The sequence below is a fragment of the Daucus carota genome, chromosome 8 (assembly GCF_001625215.2).
Source record: "Daucus carota subsp. sativus chromosome 8, DH1 v3.0, whole genome shotgun sequence".
NCBI lineage: Eukaryota > Viridiplantae > Streptophyta > Magnoliopsida > Apiales > Apiaceae > Daucus > Daucus carota.
In genome coordinates, this window is record NC_030388.2 from 18,128,772 (window position 1) to 18,150,706 (window position 21,935).

The following is a 21,935-nucleotide window of genomic DNA, read 5'->3' on the forward strand; positions in this document are numbered from 1 at the left end:
ACAGATTCGACAAGGAAAACATCAGGATTCCGAGGATGGTCACCACCCTCAGACATGTCCCCTTAGGTGTGACCGCGCCCTTGCCCCAGTACTATGTCGACATGTGCGACTGGTTCAAGGTCGCGCCCATTCAGCTGTCGCCCAACTCCTATATGTTGGCTGCGGGATTATACATTCTCTTTGATAAGGTGGGTCTGGGCGCGCCCTCCATGCGCGAACTAAGCCACTTCTTTAGACTTGCTCAGAGCCAACCCGGGTATTTCTACTTAGTTGTGCAACACGAGCACAATAAGAAGGGCCTCTCTGAAGGGAGAAATACTCATGTCAAGAAGTGGAAGGACACTTTCCTCTACACTTACAACACGACTCGTGTCACCACCCAATTCAACCCTAACCCAGGTACAACCTTCAATCATACCATAGGAAGCGCGCGCCCTCATCCTTTGCAGGGGGCGCGACCTCGCTCCTTTTTTGTACTTAGGTATTTTTCTTCACACTTCTCCTCTTCCTTCTCTAGTTTATCACGATAAGATCTCCCTTACTGCAACGGAGGCCGCCCGCGTCGCCAAAGTGTTCGAGCTCCCGCCCTTGGAACGCAACATCCCATCAGTTGTGACAGAGGAGAACCTAATAAAGGTCAAACTGTTGCCTGAAGAAGTAGGCACGAAGGTGGGATGGAAGAGATTCATCGATGGGCGCGCCGTTGGTGACAAAACCAAAGGCGTTAAAAGGAAAAGGGCTGAGTCTAGTGACTCAGACAATGATGATGAAGAAGGTAAGCCGTGGTCGCGCCCTCAATAACGGGCGCGGCCTCTTTTAAGTAATATTTATATATACCGCGGTCATGTTGTCTTTTACTCTGCATTCCCTTTATGTCTGGTACTTGCGTTATCTTTATTGCTTCGCATCTAACGCATTTGTTACAAGTACTTGCCCCATTTCCCACGTCAAGGGAGGGCGCGCCCTTTTCTCACAAGGGCGCGTCTTTCCATCTCTTATCCAATTCTAACCCTTTGCATTGGTTTCTCTTTATGCAGATATGCCGCGTCCAAGCTTCCTGGGCAAGAAGGGCTCCGCTGCTCATCAGCCAGACAAGGCCGCGGCCTCGGGTTCCAAGCAGCCTCAGGAGAAGGGCGCGCCTTCGGCCCTAACCCGCACTGTTCCTGAGGTCCTCGAGATCCCTTCCTCTGACCAACAACCTGCCAAGAGGAAAAGGCATTTGGTTAAGGGCGCGTCCTCGATGAGCAAGTCGGCGCGCCACTTTGCCGATATGGGTGACACCTATGTCGAGGATGGGGAGTTGGAAAAATGGAGGGCCAAGCCTCAGGAAGAGAAGGACTCCTTCCTTCTTAAGGGCGCGGCTGAATTTCTGGTCCATCTCCATGACCGAGAGGAGCGCAGGCTGGAGGACGCGTCCTCACTGAAAAAGGCTGAGGAGAATCTGGCTAAGCTGAAAGAGGATTTTCAGTCCCAAAGGGAGCTTCTGAAAAAAGCTCAAGAAGGCTGGAAAAACTCCCAGAAATTGCTCAAGGAAGAGAGGGCGCGCCTTGAACCTATCCAGAGGGAAGTGGAGGCCTTGAAGAAGTCCAACGAGGACTTAACCTCTACCAACCAGGCCCTGAAGGAGAATCAGACTTCCCTTACTGCCGCAGAGAGGAAGGAGATCGAGGGCGCGGCCTTTGATGATGGGGTTAACAGCTACGTGGCCACATTCGTGGCAGGCGCGCCCTCCTTCGACTGGGCCAAGCACTTTGGCTCCGGGATGGCGCAGTGGGTGGAGGAGTTCAAGGTTGAGCAGCCAAACCTCATTGCTACAAAAAAGGCTGAAATTGAGGAGGCTTTGGCTGCAGAGGCATCTACTCATCAGACCGCTGAAGAACAGGCGCGCCCTCAAGACAATGTCACAGAGGACGCGACCAACAACCAAACTTCTTGACTTATTTACCTTCTACTTGAACAGATCGTGAGGTGCGGGCCCTCTTTTAATGCCTCGCAGGTTGTATTTAATTAACTTGCATTTGTTTACAAGACCTTTCATTTATCCGGGGGCGCGCCCTCCGGTTAATGACATTAATTTTCCAAGTCCATTCTTGCTTGTATTGTTGATGTCTTTCGGTAATTCTTGTTGTTTCTGTTAACTTTAGCTATGTGACCATTTCATGTGACAAAGACACTGCTCAGAATCGCAGACTCATAGTTTTCCTTTTAACTTTGCTGCAGGGCGCGCCCTTAAAGTTGTTGAGGGCGCGGCTTTGCGCAAATGGACTGCAAAATCGTAAAGTCTTTTATCGTCCTTCACGATACTTATTTTAAGTTATAAGTGTTATGTTCCCAACACGCATATTCTTGAGAGGGGGCGCGGTCTTGCTTTTGCCACGGGCGCGCCCTTCTTAGAAACGGGATTCTGTCACTCACATCGTTCTTCCTTTTCTAATACCAATAAGAGGCGCGCCCTTTGCTATTTCATAGAAAACTGTAACTTGAACTGTGCTTGTTTAGTGAAGCCATAAGTTTTCTACTGTATTAGAAAATGTGTCAAGTTGTGGCTTTGTTATCTAGATTTAAGATGCCATATCTTTTATAGCTATTGCGGCCTCCGTTTATCCTGGCACATTTTATCGGTATCAATGTCATTTTCTTGAGGGCGCCGCCTCCATTTGCCTTAGCATATTTTTCTGGGATTATTTTCTTATGCTATTGGCAGGGGCGCGGCTCCAAAGCTACTTTGACAATCTTGTTTGAACAGAAACATGCAACACATCTTTTTGTGGAAAATAGAGTGGCTCTAGGCCTTTATTAAGATGGTTGAAACATATCATGGCCTCGGGCCCATACTTAAATATGATAGAAATAATGCGCTCGAGTACGAAACCGCACCCGTCCCAGGGAGCTATTAACCCCAAGGGGACTTAAAAAGACTAGCAAAAAACCTAAGCTAAGAGAGAGCATATATGCACTACTACTCCCCTAGACTAGGGGTGACATTAATGTCATGGCTAGTCTATGCAGCCGTAGGCTACTGATAGTATTTCTTTAAGTGTTCCGCGTTCCAAGGGCGCGGAACAGGCTTCCCATCTAGGTCTTCCAACCTATAGGTTCCCTTCCATAGTATCACCTTTACTCTGTAGGGGCCTTCCCAGTTAGCCCCGAAGATTCCATGCAAGGGGTTCCTGTTGTTGAGCACAACTTTTCTGAGAACGAGGTCCCCCACTTGGAATGGGTGAGCCTTTACTTTGCTGTTGTAATACCTCGCTGTTCTTTGCTGATACGCAGCTAGCCGTATCTGCGAGGTAGCCCTGATTTCTTCGATCATATCCAAGTAAAGTCTTTGGTTGACGTCGTTGTCTTGCTTTTCAAAGTAATCTCGCCTGAACGATCCAGCTCCAACCTCTATTGGAACCATGGCTTCGCATCCGTAGTTCAACACAAATGGCGACTCCCCAGTCGTAGTCCTAGGAGTCGTGTTGTAAGACCACATCACCATGGGGAGTTCCTCTGGCCAGTTTCCCTTGCTATCCTCCAGCTTTGTCTTCAAGGTGTGTTTAATGATTTTGTTTACTGCCTCCGTTTGCCCGTTGCTCTGAGGGTGGTACACCGCTGCAAAGTCCTTCTTTATTCCTAGGTCGTCACAGAGGCCTCTCAGTTCCTTGCTGTCGAATTGCTTTCCGTTGTCCGAGATCAGCTTATAAGGGATTCCAAACCTGCAAACAATAGAGTTAAAAACAAAATCCTTAATCTTTTTGGCTGTGATGGTGGCTAAGGGCGCGGCCTCCGCCCACTTGGTAAAGTAATCCACAGCCACAACTGCGTACTTCACACCTCCCTTGGCTTTAGGGAGTTCCCCAATCAAGTCTATCCCCCACATGGCAAAAGGCCAAGGACTGGTCATGCTGGTCAAGGATGTTGCTGGGTTATGGGTGAAGTTGGCAAACCGTTGGCACTTATCACATGCTCTGGCAAAATCGAAGGCGTCACTCCTTAGGGTAGGCCAGTAGTATCCTTGCCTTAGGACCTTCATAGCTAATGAGTTGCCTCCCGAGTGGTTTCCACATATGCCTTCATGGACCTCTCTCAATACATAGGTGCACTCATCACCGTCTATACACTTCAACAATGGCTGGTTGAAGCCCCTCTTATATAGTTTGCCGTCATACTCGACATACCTGGCTGCCTTATATCTTAGCCTCCGTGCTTCGGCTTTATCTTTCGGTAACTTCCCTTCCTTAATGAAATCCCATATTGGTGTCATCCATGTTGGATGCTTGACACCGTCCCCTACCTCCATGACATCTAGTTCCGGGATGCTAGGCACCTCTTGGACTTCCAATCGAATCACCCCCAATAAGGAAGCTTCTTTTTGAGACCCCAATTTTGCCAAGGCGTCGGCGTCTCCGTTGAACTCTCTAGGTACCTTGTTTACTTGTACTTCCTCAAATTGGTCTAGCAACCTCTGTACGCATTGGAGGTACATAGCTGTCTTAGGTCCCTTGGCTTGGTACCCCCCTTTGATATGTTCTACCACCAGCATTGAGTCAAGCTTTACCACGAGTCTTCTGACTTTCATCTCGAGGGCTAGCTTTAAGCCCCCCACTAACGCTTCATACTCTGCGTCGTTATTAGATAGTTGGAAGGTGAAGTGGATTGCGTTCAAGAGCCTGTGTCCCTCGGGGCTTACCAATACTATGCCAGCGCCTGCTCCATCATTATTCACAGCTCCGTCGGTGTGCACCGTCCACCATAGTTCAGGGATGTCTTCTTTCGGGGCATCCGGTTGTGGTGGTAGGTCTGGGTCGTATTTGATTAGTAGGCCAGAGTTCTCTCCATCTTCCGAGAATTCTAAAATGAAGTCCGCCAGGGCTTGACCTTTGATGGCGGTTCGCGGTCTGTAGTCAATGTCGAATTGTCCTAACTCAATCGCCCACTTCATCATCCTGCCTGTTACTTCTGGTTTATGCATGATTTGACGAAGGGGGTACGCGGTCCTTACTTCCACCTTATGTGCTTGGAAGTAGGGTCGTAGCTTTCGGGATGCATGTACCAAAGCGTATACCAACTTTTCCATACTTGTGTAGCGAGTTTCTGCGTCCAATAACCTTTTACTTACATAGTAGACTGGGGACTGACCATCCGCGTCCTCCTTCACCAAAACGGCACTGATGGAGTAGTCTGAGACAGCTAGGTAAAGTACGAGCGTCTCACCTTCATCTGGTTTGGCTAAGAGGGGTGGCTCGCCCAAGTGTTTTTTTATTTTCACGAAAGCGCTTTCACATTCTACCGTCCATTCAAAATCCTTGGATGCACCCTTCACGGCCTTGAAGAACTCTTTGCATTTTTCGGAAGACTTCGACACAAACCTGTTCAAAGCGGCGATCCTTCCGATTAAGCTTTGGACCTGTTTAATATTGGTTGGAGACTTCATCTCTAACAAAGCTTTGATTTTCGCGGGATTGGCCTCGATACCTCTGTGATTTACCATGAAACCAAGAAACTTCCCTGACTCTACTCCGAAGACACACTTTTGAGGGTTGAGCTTCATCCTGTACTTCCTTAGGATTTCGAACATGTCACATAAGTGGGACACATGATCATTGGCTTTCTTGGATTTGACCAACATGTCGTCGACGTACACCTCCATGGTCTTTCCGATTTGATCCTTGAACATCATGTTTACGAGCCTTTGGTAAGTCGCGCCCGCGTTGATGAGTCCAAATGGCATGCCAATATAACAATATAGACCTCTGTCTGTAATGAATGAGGTGTGTTCCTGGTCAGGCTCGTACATGGGGATCTGGTTGTAACCCGAGTATGCATCCATGAAACTAAGGAGAGCGTGGCCGGCCGTTGAATCTACCAGCTGATCGATCCTAGGTAGTGGGAAGCTATCTTTAGGACACGCTTTGTTAAGGTCTGTGAAGTCTATGCAGGTACGCCACTTCCCGTTGGGTTTTTTCACCAGCACAGGGTTTGCTAGCCATGTCGGGTAGAACGACTCTTTTACTAGTCCTGCTTTCATGAGACGGTCTACCTCTTCCTGGAGGGCCTCAGCTCTTTCCCCACTTATTGGTCTGCGCTTCTGTCTAATACCTTTTTTGGTGGGGTCGATGTTGAGATGGTGACACATAACAGCCGGATCAATCCCGATCATGTCGTCATGACTCCAAGCGAACACATCAAGGTTGGCCTTTAGGAACTCTGTCAGCTTGATCCTTACCTCAGAGCTTAGTTTCGACCCTATTTTGAGGACCTTGTCGTCACTCCCCGGTGTAACCTGTATCTCGACTGTGTCCTCAGCTGGTCCCGTGTTCTGTACGAGCATAGGCAACCTAGGGTCTAGATCAAAATCAAATTGTTGGGGGGCTGCCTGGTGTTCTGGGGATGCATCCTCGGGTGTTCCTTCAACTGGTACGGGATCATCCAGTTCCATCACTACCTCTGCCTTGTCTATCTTCCGGATTTTGGTGGGGGGTGTGACCTCTACCTCCGCGACTTTTTCTCCACATTCTTCCACCTTTGGCTCATGTGTGAGAGGTAGTTTGTCCTCAAAGTGGATGTGTTCTTCTGATGGTAGGGGTGAGGGCGCGCCCTCCGTATCACTTTCTGGGTATTGTATGAAGTAGATGGCGTGGACTGAATGGAGTTCTTCGTGGGGTCTCACTCCTCTTTTTTCTTGGAAATTTTTGAGTGATCGGCCATAGCAGTCGCGAGACTCGTATTGAGATCCCTTTACGCACCCAACCCCTCCAGGAGTAGGAAACTTCAAAGTGAGGTGATAGATGGAGGTGACTATTCTCATGTCTTTCAAGAGGGGGCGCCCCATTAGTGCATTATGAGCTGACGGGTGGTCGATGATTACGAATTCAGATATCTGTGTGGCCGCCCGTGGGGCTTCTCCCAATGTCACGGGTAGGCGAATAGTTCCTTTAGCTTTAATGGCCTCTCCTCCGAAGCCATAGATGTAGAGATTCTCTACTGTCATGTCTTTATCCGGTAGTCCCATCTTCTTGTAAGTGTCGTAGTAGAGGATGTTAACCGAACTTCCATTATCCACGAATACCCGGTGAACGTTCATAGTGGCGATGCGCATGGCGACCACCAGGGCATCGTTGTGGGGATGGTGTACCCATCTAGCGTCGTCCTCTGTGAAAGTGATGTCCATAGTTTCTCCTTTGAAGACTCTCGGGGCCCTGGCTGGTAAATGGTTCACGTTGGTAAGAGGGTAGTCCCTTGCCTCCTTGGCGTATCTCTCCATTGCCTTTCGACTGCCTCCACCTATGTAGGGGCCTCCGAATATGCTCCTAATGCTACCTTCCCTCACAAACTAGGTATCGTTCTGCTTCTCATCATCTTTGTTTTCGGGTGACCTTCCGCGGGCGCGCCTTTCCGGCGGGTGATCCATTCTATATTTCTTCACCCATTCCGTTAGGTAACCTGCCTTGAGTAACTCCTCGATCTCCTCTTTAAGGTGTCTACAGTCCGCGGTGTTGTGTCCAGCTGATTCGTGGAAGTCACAGTACTTCTTCTTGTCTTTGGCAACATTATAGGGAATAGGCTGCGGCTTCCGAAAAGGGGCCTTATCTTTGCTTACCGCATAGATGTGCTCGGCTGACGCCACGAGAGGGGTGTACGTGCCTGGTTGTCTCGGGGGACTCCAATTCCTTCTATCACTAGCCATGTGTACCCTTGCTGGGGAACGTCCACGCCCTTTTGGTTCCGGGCTAGGTGTGTGTTCCTTTCTCTTACCCCGCGACTTAGCGATTTCTTTCTGATTCTCGGCGAGTGACTGCTCTACCTTCTTGAAGGACTCAGCTGCTGCATACAGCTCTGACAGGTTAGACGGGTCTTTCCCCTGTAGGTGCTTCCAGAAATCAGTACCGACCTTTAAACCAGCGATGAGGAAATTTTTCAAGGTTTCGTCCGACGCTCCTATAACCCCCATAGATTCCTGGTTGAACCTTTTGAAGTATGCGGTTAAGGATTCGTTATCGCGTTGCTTGACGTTGGCTAAGGTGGTGACCGGTGGGGCGTATTTGGTTGCGGCCTGAAACTGCATCATGAACATTCGCTGCATGTCTACCCAAGAAGAGATCACACCTTCCCCTAATTTCTGAAACCATTGCTGAGCGCTTTCCCTCAGACTTGCCGCGAGGAACCTACACCTGACGAGGTCTGGGATTTGATACAAGTCCATCTCAATGTTGAACCTGATTAAGAATTCTCGGGGGTCTGAATTACCATGGTATCGAAGGTCTGCGTTCACATGTCTGAATCCTGTTGGAAGTTGGGCGTCACGAACTGCAGCGGTGAATGGTGAAGGGATGTTTGGTACTGCGGTGGAGTGTCCAGCCTGTAGGAGGGCAAGCAGTTTCTTAAGGTCTTCTCCATTGATGGCTCCGAGTCCAGGGATAGTTTGCGTAGTCGTTTGGGTAGTAATGGGTGTAACCGTTGTGCCGGTATTATTAGCTAGGGTAGTGATAGGTGTGGTCACAGTATTGGTGTTGCCGCCTGGGGTTTGAATGACTGTCGTAGCAAGGGTCGTCTGCGCGCCCGTGGGTGTTTGCTGTTGGGTTGCAGTGGCCTGTTGGTTGGTCATGATGGGAGTAGTTTGCTGAGTATTAGTGATGATTGATAAGTGGTATTTATACACACTTATAGGCCTTCATTTCCGCTTAAATTGGTTGGTTGTACTTAAGTGTTTAGTGTCTTTTGATGTGTTTTTATTGTTTTTCTGTGCAGGTCACGAGTTGAGGTGATGAAGTGATTTTCTATCATTTTAGGTTGGTTTTGGTGCATTATTTGCAAGAATAGAGGACTGTGGATTCACCGCGACTTGGGATTTTGTGGGTACATCTTCTACAAACCCTCACGAGAGCACACTCGTCCACTAGAGCTATCTAGGGGTTTAAAGGGCTTGTTGCATATGCTAAATGCAACCGTGATCACCTACGGAAGTGGTACTAGGAGCGAGGAAGGACATGCACGCGAGAACGAGCTGAACATGAAGAAACTGGACTGCCATCACAGTCAGTAGCGCGCCCGCGCTAACCTATAGCGCGCCCGCGCTATCCTCGGGTCAACTAGCGCGCCCGCGCTAGTCTAGCGTGGTGGCGCCCAGCAGAACTTCCCCGGGCCGATTTTTGAAGCTTTTCTGATGGATTTTCGCAGCGGTCGAGGCCCGGTTGACTTAGTCAATGCATTTTAATTTCTCGTGTGTAAAAACCCTAGCCTCCAAGTAGAAGTAGTTGAGTAGAGAGAACAATATCGTAGTTTTCAGTTAATTCATTCAAGCACATTATCAGTTTGTATTAGATCGTTCTTTGCGAGGAAGTGACAGTTTCGAGCGAGATCGTGAACATCAAATCTGTAACGTGTGATCCTTATTATTATTAATTCAAGCATTTTTATTCCATTCAATTCTTGTCTTTTCTTTATCATGCTTTCATTAGAACCCATGATGTCGATTAGTTCGATTATGAACTAACCGCCTTCATGGGATTCTAATGGATTTATCGTTGTAGTCTAGTAACGAATATTAATTACTTGATTGTGTGACATACGTTGATTTCTTTGCATGAGCCGTGCTTATTCTTCTTAGGAGCGTAGCTAACTTCTAAGTTGTTTGTTAATTTTTTCTGAAGCGAGAGTGGATGATTGAATTTAGAACTATGCCATGAAAACATAGGATTATGTGAATGAAACATAATTTGTGGTAGACTTGAACTATTTTTATCACCCTGTGTAATCACGATAGACGACTTGCTATTAAACCTCTCTGCTTACACTACCGCTATAGAGATATAGGGTCTGAGCTTTGTTGGTGTCCATGAGATTTCTATCTTAATTGTGGATTTTGATTGGTATGATATGTGTGCAACGAGAGTTGGCATGTATTACTTTCGTGTTGTCTGATTAGGATCAACAGTCGCATGTTAATCAGTAATTTCAATTCTAGATGAATTCGATAATGAAGTTAGAATCCCATGTGTTTTCCTATTCTGAATTTGATTAGTAAGTTTATTTATTAGTATAAAAGAAACCAATCCTTGTTAATTGTCTTGGCAGTGAAAATTGATCATACATTGTTGCATAGGTGCGTATTCTTAATTCACCAGTCTCTGTGGGATCAAACTTAATATATTACTTGTGATCACGTGCGCTTGCGTGTAGATTTCACCGAACAAGTTTTTGGCGCCGCTGCCGGGGACTCGGTGTTAATTAATTAGTTTATGTACTTGTCATCAGTGTGCATTAAAATTCACTGACTAGGATTCTATTCTCTTCTCACTTTTCTTCTTTTCTTTATTTCAGGTACTTGGATCGCGTTTATGCAAACACATTCTCAAACCCGTAAGGAAGCAATGGATTCGTCTTCTTTTTCTGATTCTGAAACAATGAATTATGCAAGGACAGCAGTTGGTGAGGCGTCACGTGAATTTTCTCGTTTGAACATCAATGATAATCAGGCTGACATAATTGAACCAGCAATATCAGCCAGTGGCATTCGCATCAAGCCATCAATCATTCTCAAGCTGCAAGATACCATTCAATTTGGGGATTCTGTTCTTGAGGACCCAAACCTACATCTAAGGAATTTCGAGAAATTCATTACTGCATTGGATTTCAATATTGGACCTAAGGATCTAGTGAAGCTGAGACTCTTTCCATTCACGCTACGTGATGTAGCACGATCGTGGTTTATCTCTCTCTCGGCAAGCACTACTAATAGCTGGAACAAGTTGGAGAAAATATTCTGTACAAGGTTTTATCCTCTAATCAAAGTATCAGCTATCAAAAACACTGAAGGCAAATTCTCTCAATTCTCGGGAGAATATCTTTGCCTAGCTTGGGACCGATTCAAGAAGATTCTCGAAAATCTCAAGGAAGATGACATGCCTCCTGGAATGGCAATTAATTACTTCTACAGGGGTCTTAATAGTCAATGTAGAGCAGAGTTAGATGTGGCAGCTGGAGGAAGTTTGTGGAATAAAAGCTTCGATGATGCTTACGAACTGATAGAGAACCTAGCCGCTGCTGAGCACAAAGATCTAAAGTGGAAGACTCCAAAAGAGGAAGAATCGGAGGAGGATGAAGCGGTCGAAGTCACTCAGGAAGTCCAGATGACTAATTGGCACAGAATTAGAGCTCACTCAGACTCAAACTTTAATGCATGTGGAGACACTTGTCCTCTATTCTCTACCAGTGCGAGTAACCAATCTGTAATTCAATCACCTGCTGATTCAACATTGAATGAAGCACAGTACCGAAGAATAATCAGGCGCATTGACGCGTTGGAAGAACGAATTGGTCGCTTTGCTGATATACTAACGGATTCTCTTGCTGAAGCATTCTTGGCACTAGACATCAATGTTACTTGGGATTCGTTTGGTTATGGAACGAGGTATCCTCCACAGGATACTTCATCAGAATCGGATTAATTCTGGACTTCACGTCGAGCTAACGACGTTAAACAAGCGCTTCGTGGGAGGCAACCCACGCATTGGAACCACATTGTACCATTGTAAACCTCAAAAACACAAAAATCGAAAAAATTCAGCCCCCGGTGTCAGACACTAGCGCGCCCGCGCTAGTGTCCGGCGCGACCGCGCTAAGTTGCACAGCGCGCCCGCGCTATACTTAGCGCGGCCGCGCTACTTACTGCCGAACCAGCCGAAATTTTTCCCAAAAATAGTTTTTTTTTTTCGTTTTTAAAAGCCCACAATCCTAATTTTGCATGCCTAGCCCGAAATACATCTTCTATAACCCTAACTCAGCTCTCCAATCCTTATATAAACACAAAACACATCTCCAAATCCCATTATAATTCTCTAAACCCTAATTATATATACACATCCATACACACAACCTTCATCCAATCTCTCAAACCCACTACACATAAATCTCTTGCAAATCTAAATCTCTATCAATGGCACCCAAAAGAGCCCGAAGATCACAAGGAACGAGCACCCAAGCACCCGCATCTAGCGATTCTTCTTCGTTGGGGGAGGTTGAGTTCACCTCGGATGGTGCGCGAACCGAGTTTCAACGGCTTATGAATAAGTCGTTAGTTAAGGAGAGGGGATTCTTACCCACGGCGGAAGATGGTGAGCTCTTGAACATGGTTCAAGAACGGGGTTGGGAGTCTTTCTGCGAGGCTCCGGAGGCGGTTCCCTTGGCTATTATTCGAGAGTTTTATGCTAATGCCAAGGAGAATCGAGATGGATTCACGGTGGTACGGGGAATCCGGGTTGATTATAGTGCGGATGCGATCCGTAGAGTTATTGGGGGGCGTGCCAAGCGCCGTAATGAAGAAGATTGGGTGGTTGAGAGGATTGGGCGTGCTAAACGCCGGTTTGATGATGATCCGGTTGATCTTGAGCGGTTGGTGTATGATATGTGCGTGCCGGACACGGCTTGGAAGATGACAGCACCTCCTTTGCCAGCACATGTTTCGTTTCCAGCAGCCGCGTTGAACCGGTATGCAAAGGCGTGGAACGCCTTCATCTGTGCTAACATCATGCCATCTTCACATGGGCATGAGGTGACAGTGGAGAGAGCTATTCTGCTCTTTGGGATTGTCTCGGGCAAGTATATTGATCTGGGACATGTTATTCATCAGGGGATCCTGAGGTTCTTACAGGGAGGAACCACTGGTGCCATTCCATATGGCACAATTGTTACGAAGCTCTGTCGGTCGAGTGGTGTTCGTTGGCCAGCCAACGAGCAATTACAATTGCCAGGAGCACCTATTGATCATTCGGCGATCAGTCGGATGACGGAGTGGGAAGGAGGAGTTCCCCACCCTCGAGGCCTTGGGTACATATATGATGAGATGCCAGGGGGACGTCCAGAGTTCATTAGGAGGGAGCGTCCTAGAGCTTCGGGAGCTGGTACTTCTCAGACGGAGAGGAGGAGCTCCGAACCAATGGGAGATGTTCATTATCGCCGATTAGCGAGACGGATGGACACCATGCATGACATCCACCAGAGGTTTGCGTTTGATTTGACACAGGCTCTAGGTAGTGCTTTTCAGGCACAGGGGGTCACAGTTCAGTGGCCGGTATTCGGAGCAGGGATGCAGTATCCTCCACCTGATTCACCTCCAGCAGAGGAGGGGGAGGACTCGGACTCCGAGTAGGTATGTGGGTGCTCTAGCCTTTTTATCACTTTCAATGGGGACATTGAAAATTTTAAGTTTGGGGGTGGTAATCTAAGGAAGAGCATGTTATTGTAGTTTATTATTGCATGTGTTAGTTAGTTCATGTAGTTCACGTTTATTTGATTTTGATTTTGCTTGAGTATTCTCACGTTTTTTTTATTTTCTCACGTTTTTCTATTTTTCTCATAATTTTTTTATTTTCACATGTTTAGTAGTAATTGTCGTAGCTAGTATCACGAGCATTTGCATGAATTATGAAGTTAAGCCAAGCTAATTGCCTATGATGAATTATGTGCGTAGTTCTTGATTAGTAGTTTCAATTGCAATGCTAGGTTAGTACTTGGAAATTGCTTGTGTTGGAAATTGTAATTCACATATGTTCTTGAGATAGGATTTAGACGAAATTCCATGAATTCTAGGATTGAATTGAACACCCTTCAGCTTAGGTCTGTAAATCTTAAGTTTGGGGGAACTGAGGAGTAGATATACCTTTCTAAAAAAAAAAAAAAAAAAAGAAAAAGAAAAAAAAAATAGTAGTAAATAAATTCACTAGAAAAATAAGTGGTAGAATTAACTAGGTTGAGCTCATTAGTACTCGAGTAATTAAGTCTGAGGGGACTTTGTGCCTAACAACCTAAAGCCCTTCTTGGTTTGGGATTGTTGACCCAACGCTCGCTACATGGGTACTAGTGCATAAATCTTTAGGGATCTCAACCATTGCACGGTTAAATAAACCACTAGAATAAAGTGAATAATTGGTGTGTGAAGTCTTGTGGTGTTCGTAACGCATTTACACTGTGAAGCGCTCTAACCTTAGACCGAGCAATTAATCACCAATAGAAGAAAAAAAAAGAAAAAAAATATAGTGAATAAAATAGAAGGGTGTGGACATTCTTTGGGACCTTGGCTTTTAGTTGGACTTGAGTGACGGGGTGTTAGTTTTAAACTTTTACGATTCTTGATGGGGATTCTGTGGGAGTAGTAGTTTTGGTCTTGTCTCAATAAAAGAGCATGCTTGCACACACTGGCACTCCACACTTGTAAATAGAAAGGTAATTGACTTGGTAGCGAGAGAGATGAAATTCGAGAACATTAGCACAATCTGAGGTATTAAAAATTTGCAAGGCAATTACTTCATAGTTCACTCATTCATCACGTAGTTGCATTCATGCATTGCATTGTATTATTGTTAGTGTCGTTGACGCTTGAGGACAAGCATCAGTTTAAGTTTGGGGGTGTGATAAGTGGTATTTATACACACTTATAGGCCTTCATTTCCGCTTAAATTGGTTGGTTGTACTTAAGTGTTTAGTGTCTTTTGATGTGTTTTTATTGTTTTTCTGTGCAGGTCACGAGTTGAGGTGATGAAGTGATTTTCTATCATTTTAGGTTGGTTTTGGTGCATTATTTGCAAGAATAGAGGACTGTGGATTCACCGCGACTTGGGATTTTGTGGGTACATCTTCTACAAACCCTCACGAGAGCACACTCGTCCACTAGAGCTATCTAGGGGTTTAAAGGGCTTGTTGCATATGCTAAATGCAACCGTGATCACCTACGGAAGTGGTACTAGGAGCGAGGAAGGACATGCACGCGAGAACGAGCTGAACATGAAGAAACTGGACTGCCATCACAGTCAGTAGCGCGCCCGCGCTAACCTATAGCGCGCCCGCGCTATCCTCGGGTCAACTAGCGCGCCCGCGCTAGTCTAGCGCGGTGGCGCCCAGCAGAACTTCCCCGGGCCGATTTTTGAAGCTTTTCTGATGGATTTTCGCAGCGGTCGAGGCCCGGTTGACTTAGTCAATGCATTTTAATTTCTCGTGTGTAAAAACCCTAGCCTCCAAGTAGAAGTAGTTGAGTAGAGAGAACAATATCGTAGTTTTCAGTTAATTCATTCAAGCACATTATCAGTTTGTATTAGATCGTTCTTTGCGAGGAAGTGACAGTTTCGAGCGAGATCGTGAACATCAAATCTGTAACGTGTGATCCTTATTATTATTAATTCAAGCATTTTTATTCCATTCAATTCTTGTCTTTTCTTTATCATGCTTTCATTAGAACCCATGATGTCGATTAGTTCGATTATGAACTAACCGCCTTCATGGGATTCTAATGGATTTATCGATGTAGTCTAGTAACGAATATTAATTACTTGATTGTGTGACATACGTTGATTTCTTTGCATGAGCCGTGCTTATTCTTCTTAGGAGCGTAGCTAACTTCTAAGTTGTTTGTTAATTCTTTCTGAAGCGAGAGTGGATGATTGAATTTAGAACTATGCCATGAAAACATAGGATTATGTGAATGAAACATAATTTGTGGTAGACTTGAACTATTTTTATCACCCTGTGTAATCACGATAGACGACTTGCTATTAAACCTCTCTGCTTACACTACCGCTATAGAGATATAGGGTCTGAGCTTTGTTGGTGTCCATGAGATTTCTATCTTAATTGTGGATTTTGATTGGTATGATATGTGTGCAACGAGAGTTGGCATGTATTACTTTCGTGTTGTCTGATTAGGATCAACAGTCGCATGTTAATCAGTAATTTCAATTCTAGATGAATTCGATAATGAAGTTAGAATCCCATGTGTTTTCCTATTCTGAATTTGATTAGTAAGTTTATTTATTAGTATAAAAGAAACCAATCCTTGTTAATTGTCTTGGCAGTGAAAATTGATCATACATTGTTGCATAGGTGCGTATTCTTAATTCACCAGTCTCTGTGGGATCGAACTTAATATATTACTTGTGATCACGTGCGCTTGCGTGTAGATTTCACCGAACAATGATAGGAATAGTTTGCTGAGCATTGGCTTGAGGGTTCGTGCCCGTATGACCGTGAGGAGTGGTTTGAGTGGTCACGCCCGTCTGGCCATTAGGTGTAGTTTGTTGAGGATTGGTTTGATGGGTTGCGCCCGTGTTACCATTGAGGGGGCGCGACCTTCTTCGACCTAGCTGGTTTGGCGTGTGCTGGCTAGACTCGCTCTGCGAAGGGAGGTATTCAATTATGGGTGGTCCGCGACCTCTTCCTCCGACCGATGTATGGTCTCTGCCTCTACCTCTTACTCCCCGGTAGGTTCTGCCAACGCCGGTGTCGCGCCTTTGCTCTGAGGGCGCGCCTTGGGTCCCCTGGCGTTCTCGCTGTTCCTCTCCCGCCAAATGCACAATCATGGCTAAGCTGTCTTGTGTGATCCCAAGTCTTTCGGCCAAGGGTCGGGCGTTTGTGTTCTGATTTCCTCTTCCTTGCCCCGACCCTCCTGGCTGAGTTGGTGGTATGGAGACGGTCAAGGGCGCGCCCTGAGGGCCCTGAGCTCCCTGATTGGCAGTTGCTCCTTGGGGACGGTTAGCGTCAGGAGTAGTATCTTCATACTCCAACATTCGGGGTGTAGGGCGTCTGAAACGTCTGCGTCCTCTTCGGTCGTGATTCCTAGGCTGGTGAGGACGTCTGGGTGCGAGTTCCTCAAGCACGGACTCTATGGTGTTCAGCCTCGTGTTGTACCTTGCCTGGTTCTGCTCCATTCGGTGGAGGGCGCCGAGCAGTTCCGTGTTACTAACCACCACCGGAGGTGGGTTGTTTGGCAAAGTACGGGGGTCCTGGATGTGCACCGGCGAGTATGGTTCGTCCTCGACGTAGTATTCTCCTTCGTACAAATCATCATCATGGTTAGCCATCTCTTCCTCTTTGAGATTTCACCTGCTGCCCCTCCTTCTAGCGCCAATTTGTTGATAGAGGAATTTGGTGAATCAACAAACGTGAGGTTCGTTGACGGACTTAGGTGTTTTACGGTGATTATATGACGGAGATCCGCCGTGGACGGTGGTTTTAGGTGTTTGAGGGTGGCTGAGATCAAGGGAATATATTTCTGCTCTCGTTCTCACAACTCTCGATATATCCCCTTGATGTGCCTACGTACCCCTTTATATAGGGGATCAAGCCGTACGTAGTTCTATTGAACCAGGAGTCCTAGTTTGATCAGGACTCGGCCTCTTGGGGATAAGACCAACCGTGGGTCGGTGACTTATCACTTAGAGTTCTACTCCAGTTAGAAGTAAGCCTCAAGGCAACTACCGTAGACTCCTAGTCCAAGTACATCACGGATACAGCATCATCTCCACTACGAGAGATGACACTAACCGCTACTCTTTCGTAGCATGGAGGAGACATCGGATAGGGCCGTGACCACTTCCTTGAGGTGTAGTGACGCGTCCCTACCCCCTAGTGAAGGTTCTCACTAAAAGGTAAGACAAATGAGGAGCCAAGTTACACGATCGTCCCAGTCCCCCAATGAGGACTAACTCACCAGAATACAGGACCCGGACATATGATCGGCCTTCATGTTACCCCTGAGGGCCTTCTACAATCATGATCACCCCAAGCCCCCGCACGAGGACAACCCGGCAGATAGCAGGATTGGGAATTATAGATCACGCCCGGACGTAACCCGGGAACTACCAGATGAGCCTGATAACTACCAGATGAGCCCGGCACTAGTCTTCATATCCCTCGGAAGGGTTGGTCTTCATATCCCTCGGAAGGGTCGTCATCGAGACTCACTCAGCCTCACACACACATTACCTTTCTGTGGGCGCGACCATGGAGGGCGCGCCCTTCACCTATCTTCTTATTACTCACTCTTTCCACACTTCAGACACGTGACACCTGCTCTTCAGACAAAGGGCCGCGCCTCCCGGGATTACCCCACAGAGGGCGCGCCCTCCTCTATTCCTTCATAGCCAAAAATGGCTATAACACAATTCATGAGCTATTTATGAAAGAAAACAAACATCCTAGTTCAAATTGTCGTATATCGAAGTTACGGGGTAAATAACGTTTTGATCGTTTAACTGACTATGAATATTTATTTACTTGAGTTATCAAATTCAAAAAAGTTTCATTCAAATCACTTAACTGCGTAAATGTTTCACACGAATCAATAAACACAATAAAAATTTCATGACCGTTAATGGAGTTGATTTTAAACGATCGACAGTGTACTACATCATGAAACAAATCAGATTTTTATCGTACATATCTTTAAACCCGATCCAATACTGATCCGATCCAACACAAACCCGATAAATATATACATACAAATCACCCTCAATTCTATATCCTTAATTTACAAAATCCACCCCCAAATCATACAACGTTAGTGTGGATTGATGGTGTATTAATCGTTGATGGCGGTTGATTGAAGGAGGCGGTAATAGTTGGTGTCTCGATTGCAGGTCGAGTTAGTTTCGAGATGAGTACAATATTGGTGCGGGTCGATGGTGTTATGTTTGTATATTGTTTATTGGGTTGATTGAATACTTGAACGGCAAAAGCGATGTACTCCCTCCATCCCAAATTAGATGAGCTAGTTGATTTTGGGCACGCAACTTAAGGTGCATTGATCGTCTAGTTTCAAAATTTATTTTTTTAATTTTTCTTTTGTAAAAGAAAATTTCATATTTAAATTTACATTTGCAAAAATAAAATTTTAAAAATGAGCAATGTAGCTATGCGGTCAATGGACTTTAAAGTGCGTACCCGAAGTCAACGATCTCAGCTAATTTGGGATGGAGGGAGTATTTTGATATCTCGTTATTCGGGGACTTCATTTTATTTTCTTCATTATTATTTTCTCTGTTTTGAAATTTTTAATTTTCTCACACATTTTTTAAATATTTGATCACGTCGTTATAATTATTATTGTTGAATATTTTTATTCAAAAAATAGTTTAAAAAATAAAATTTATAATCATGCGATCCAAATATTTAGATATGTGTGAGTGTGATCAATATTTCAAAATAAAGCGAGTACGATGAAAAAAATAAAAAAATTATTGCATATTGTGACAACTGACAAGTGTATGCAGGACTTTTCTCATGAGTAAGATGCAACTATGTAAATAGTCAACCTGGTCCACAACTTCCGTGGCTGCCACGTCTGAATTAATTATTCTGAGTCAGCATTGGTAGTATTTTCGTCCTGAGGTTGATTTGTCAAACTCCATGTTGTCGGATCATGGATGCTAGCGAATAGCACAACTACACAAGTAATTATAGCTGTAAACCTCACAGACAACTACGCGGAATCATCATAAACTTAATTTCGATACTGTCTTCACAATCTTTACCAGAGAGCCTCGAAACTACTGAGAAAAAATGAATCATGACAATCAGGAACTAACGAAGTTTCTCAACGAACTTTAGTCACTCTAGCCCTTCCATTATTTGATATCACCGGCCTAATTTCCTCAACGACTAAATCAACTTACATGGTTGAACAATACTGGTGCTGTATGACTGACTGTCTGGTTCATCACTTCTGTTAAGTTCAAATTGCCAGCTAAGCCGCCAGTTAGCAAATGTAAAGGTTTTGCACTATCGTTTTTCTTTTCTAAAGAAATCAGTTTTTATTTAACCAGATTATTTCGGTTTGATTTAAACAAAAACCTATATTTTGGTCTCAGTTATTTTGGTTCGGTTTTTGATTTAACTGCATTATTTCGATTCGATTTCGGTTTGGTTTAAAAAAATTTATATTTCGATATCAGTTATTTGGATTTGATTTTGATCTGAACCGACCGAATGCTCAACTATATCTTATAAATATAAATAGTTTATAATTTATAATATGTTTTAATTTTAATATTATAATGTTTTGTTATTGAAGGTGGAAAAGTAAAAAAGGAAATGTGATATTTTAAAAGTGCGGAGAATTGTGCCGAATACTTCTCGAATAACTTATCCATTTTTTTTTATAACGGAAAGACACAAATCTAGAGCGATTGAAGATATTTTTATAAAAGAAAGACACAAACCTGAAATGGAATGAGTGTCGGATGGGCAACGTGATTATCCGCATTCACATAATATTTTTTGACACTTTTAAATAATAAAATATCAAGAAAAAAAAATGAATGTATAAAGTGATTGTCAAGGAGGGAGACTCATTTTAAAAATTTATTTCAACACTTGCAAGTAAGATGCAAAAAGTTACTAAAAAGCAAGAAGAGGTTAATTACTTGTAGTAGTAGAAAACTAGTCAACCAAAAGAGGATTAAGGAGAGAACCAAAGCTAGAATTAAGGAGGCGAGGTCAAAGTGACCATCCTTTGAAAACGAAAACACCCAGAAATTTTATAGCAAATCTCGCTATACATTGGCCGGCGGCGTAGCTCACTCCCACCTACCCAACCTTTCAACACGCTCGATCCCCTCTCTCTCTCTCCCCACTTTCTCTCCCTAGACTTTGTTACAACAAATTTGACTCGGCCCTTCTAACTTGATCCCCACGTTCCCCCTCCTTTCCCTCACCTTACCCAACCTCTCTATAAATATCACCCCCAAATATCCCTCCCTTTATTACCACTCTCAAATTTCTCGAATTTCTCGAATTCTCGAATTTCAATAAATTTTAAATCATATGGGTCGTTCAAGTCTTGTGTTTTTACTCTTTTTGCTGACTCTAGCCTCCTTTGCGGCTACAATACATGGAAGGAAGCTGAAGCAAAGCATGCAAGTAGAGCAACAAGCGTATCCACCACCACCTCCGCCACCTTCAATAGGAAGCTTGTATTTAGCTTCGCTTCCGAAGGGGACGGTGCCGAATTCTGTGCCCAGCAAACAGCACCACTCTTTCGTGGTCGACGAGAAGCTCATTGCGCGGCACCTAGCGGCTCTTGATCGTATTCTCCGATCCGTTCCCAGCCCCGGTGTTGGACATTAATTATTATATTTACAATTTTGTAAAATGTTCTTTGGTTTTTTGATTCTTTTTTCTTGCTTTTTTTCTTGTAATTTTACGTGTAGAGATGGGTACAGAGAGATTGAGACTACTTAGCGATGGAAGTTTTGTATTTTCTTGACCTTTATTTTGATTGATTGTACAGTACTCCGAGTTAGGTGAAAATATTATCATGTATACAATTCATTTGACTTTTAGTTTGCTGTCTTAATGAGTTTAATTGGGGTCATTTGGCAAATCTGAATGTAAATTAACTTAACGATTAATAAATCTGAAACATATAAATAAATAAGTTATCTGAATGATGAATGAGTAATATCATTTGATATATTTGTTTTTTGAAAATATGAATGAAGGCGTATTTTTTATTTTGTTTCATTTTTGTAAATAAATAATATTTTTGTTTAAAATTAGTATGTATTTTATTAAATAATTTTCAATATAAAACATAATAACATCTATGAAATATTTAAGTATTGTTGTTTATTTGATTAAACTTATATTATTTTTATTATAATTATATATTTGATAATAAAATTGAAGATATCCCATGCTAAACCTGGTTATTGATATAATAAAATAGTAAAAATATATTAATAACAAAATTGTATAATAATGCATATTACTTGTGAATAGGGCTGAGCAGAATCGAACTGAAACCGAAAAACCGGACCGGACCGAATAATTTCGGTCCGGTCCGGTCCTAATTTTCTGAAAGTTCGGTCCGTTCGGGTATTTCGGTCCGGACCGAAATAAAATACGGACCGGTCCGGTCCCCATCGAAAAACTTCGGTCCTGGACCGAACCGACCGAACTTTTATATATAATATAAATAATATTTTTATTTTATATATTAAATAACATATTATACTTATACACTTATATTATATTATCTAATATCTATATTCAATGACTCTATACGACTATACCTAATCTAATCGAACTTTGAGCATACCTAATCTTCTGAGTTCTGACTATCTAACTATCCACGGTGCCGCAACACAGTATCTTACTTGGAGGCAGGACAAGTAAGTTATGCA

At 44.2% G+C, this 21,935-nt stretch overlaps 1 protein-coding gene across 1 annotated transcript; it reads right to left on the bottom strand.

Moving 5' to 3' along the window:
* Positions 1–3,016: 3,016 nt before the first annotated feature.
* Positions 3,017–7,249, bottom strand: LOC108198257 (uncharacterized). The gene has a single exon (XM_017366020.2). It carries the CDS (start codon positions 7,247–7,249, stop codon positions 3,017–3,019), a length of 4,233 nt encoding a protein of 1,410 aa, XP_017221509.2.
* Between the last annotated feature and the right edge of the window lie 14,686 nt (positions 7,250–21,935).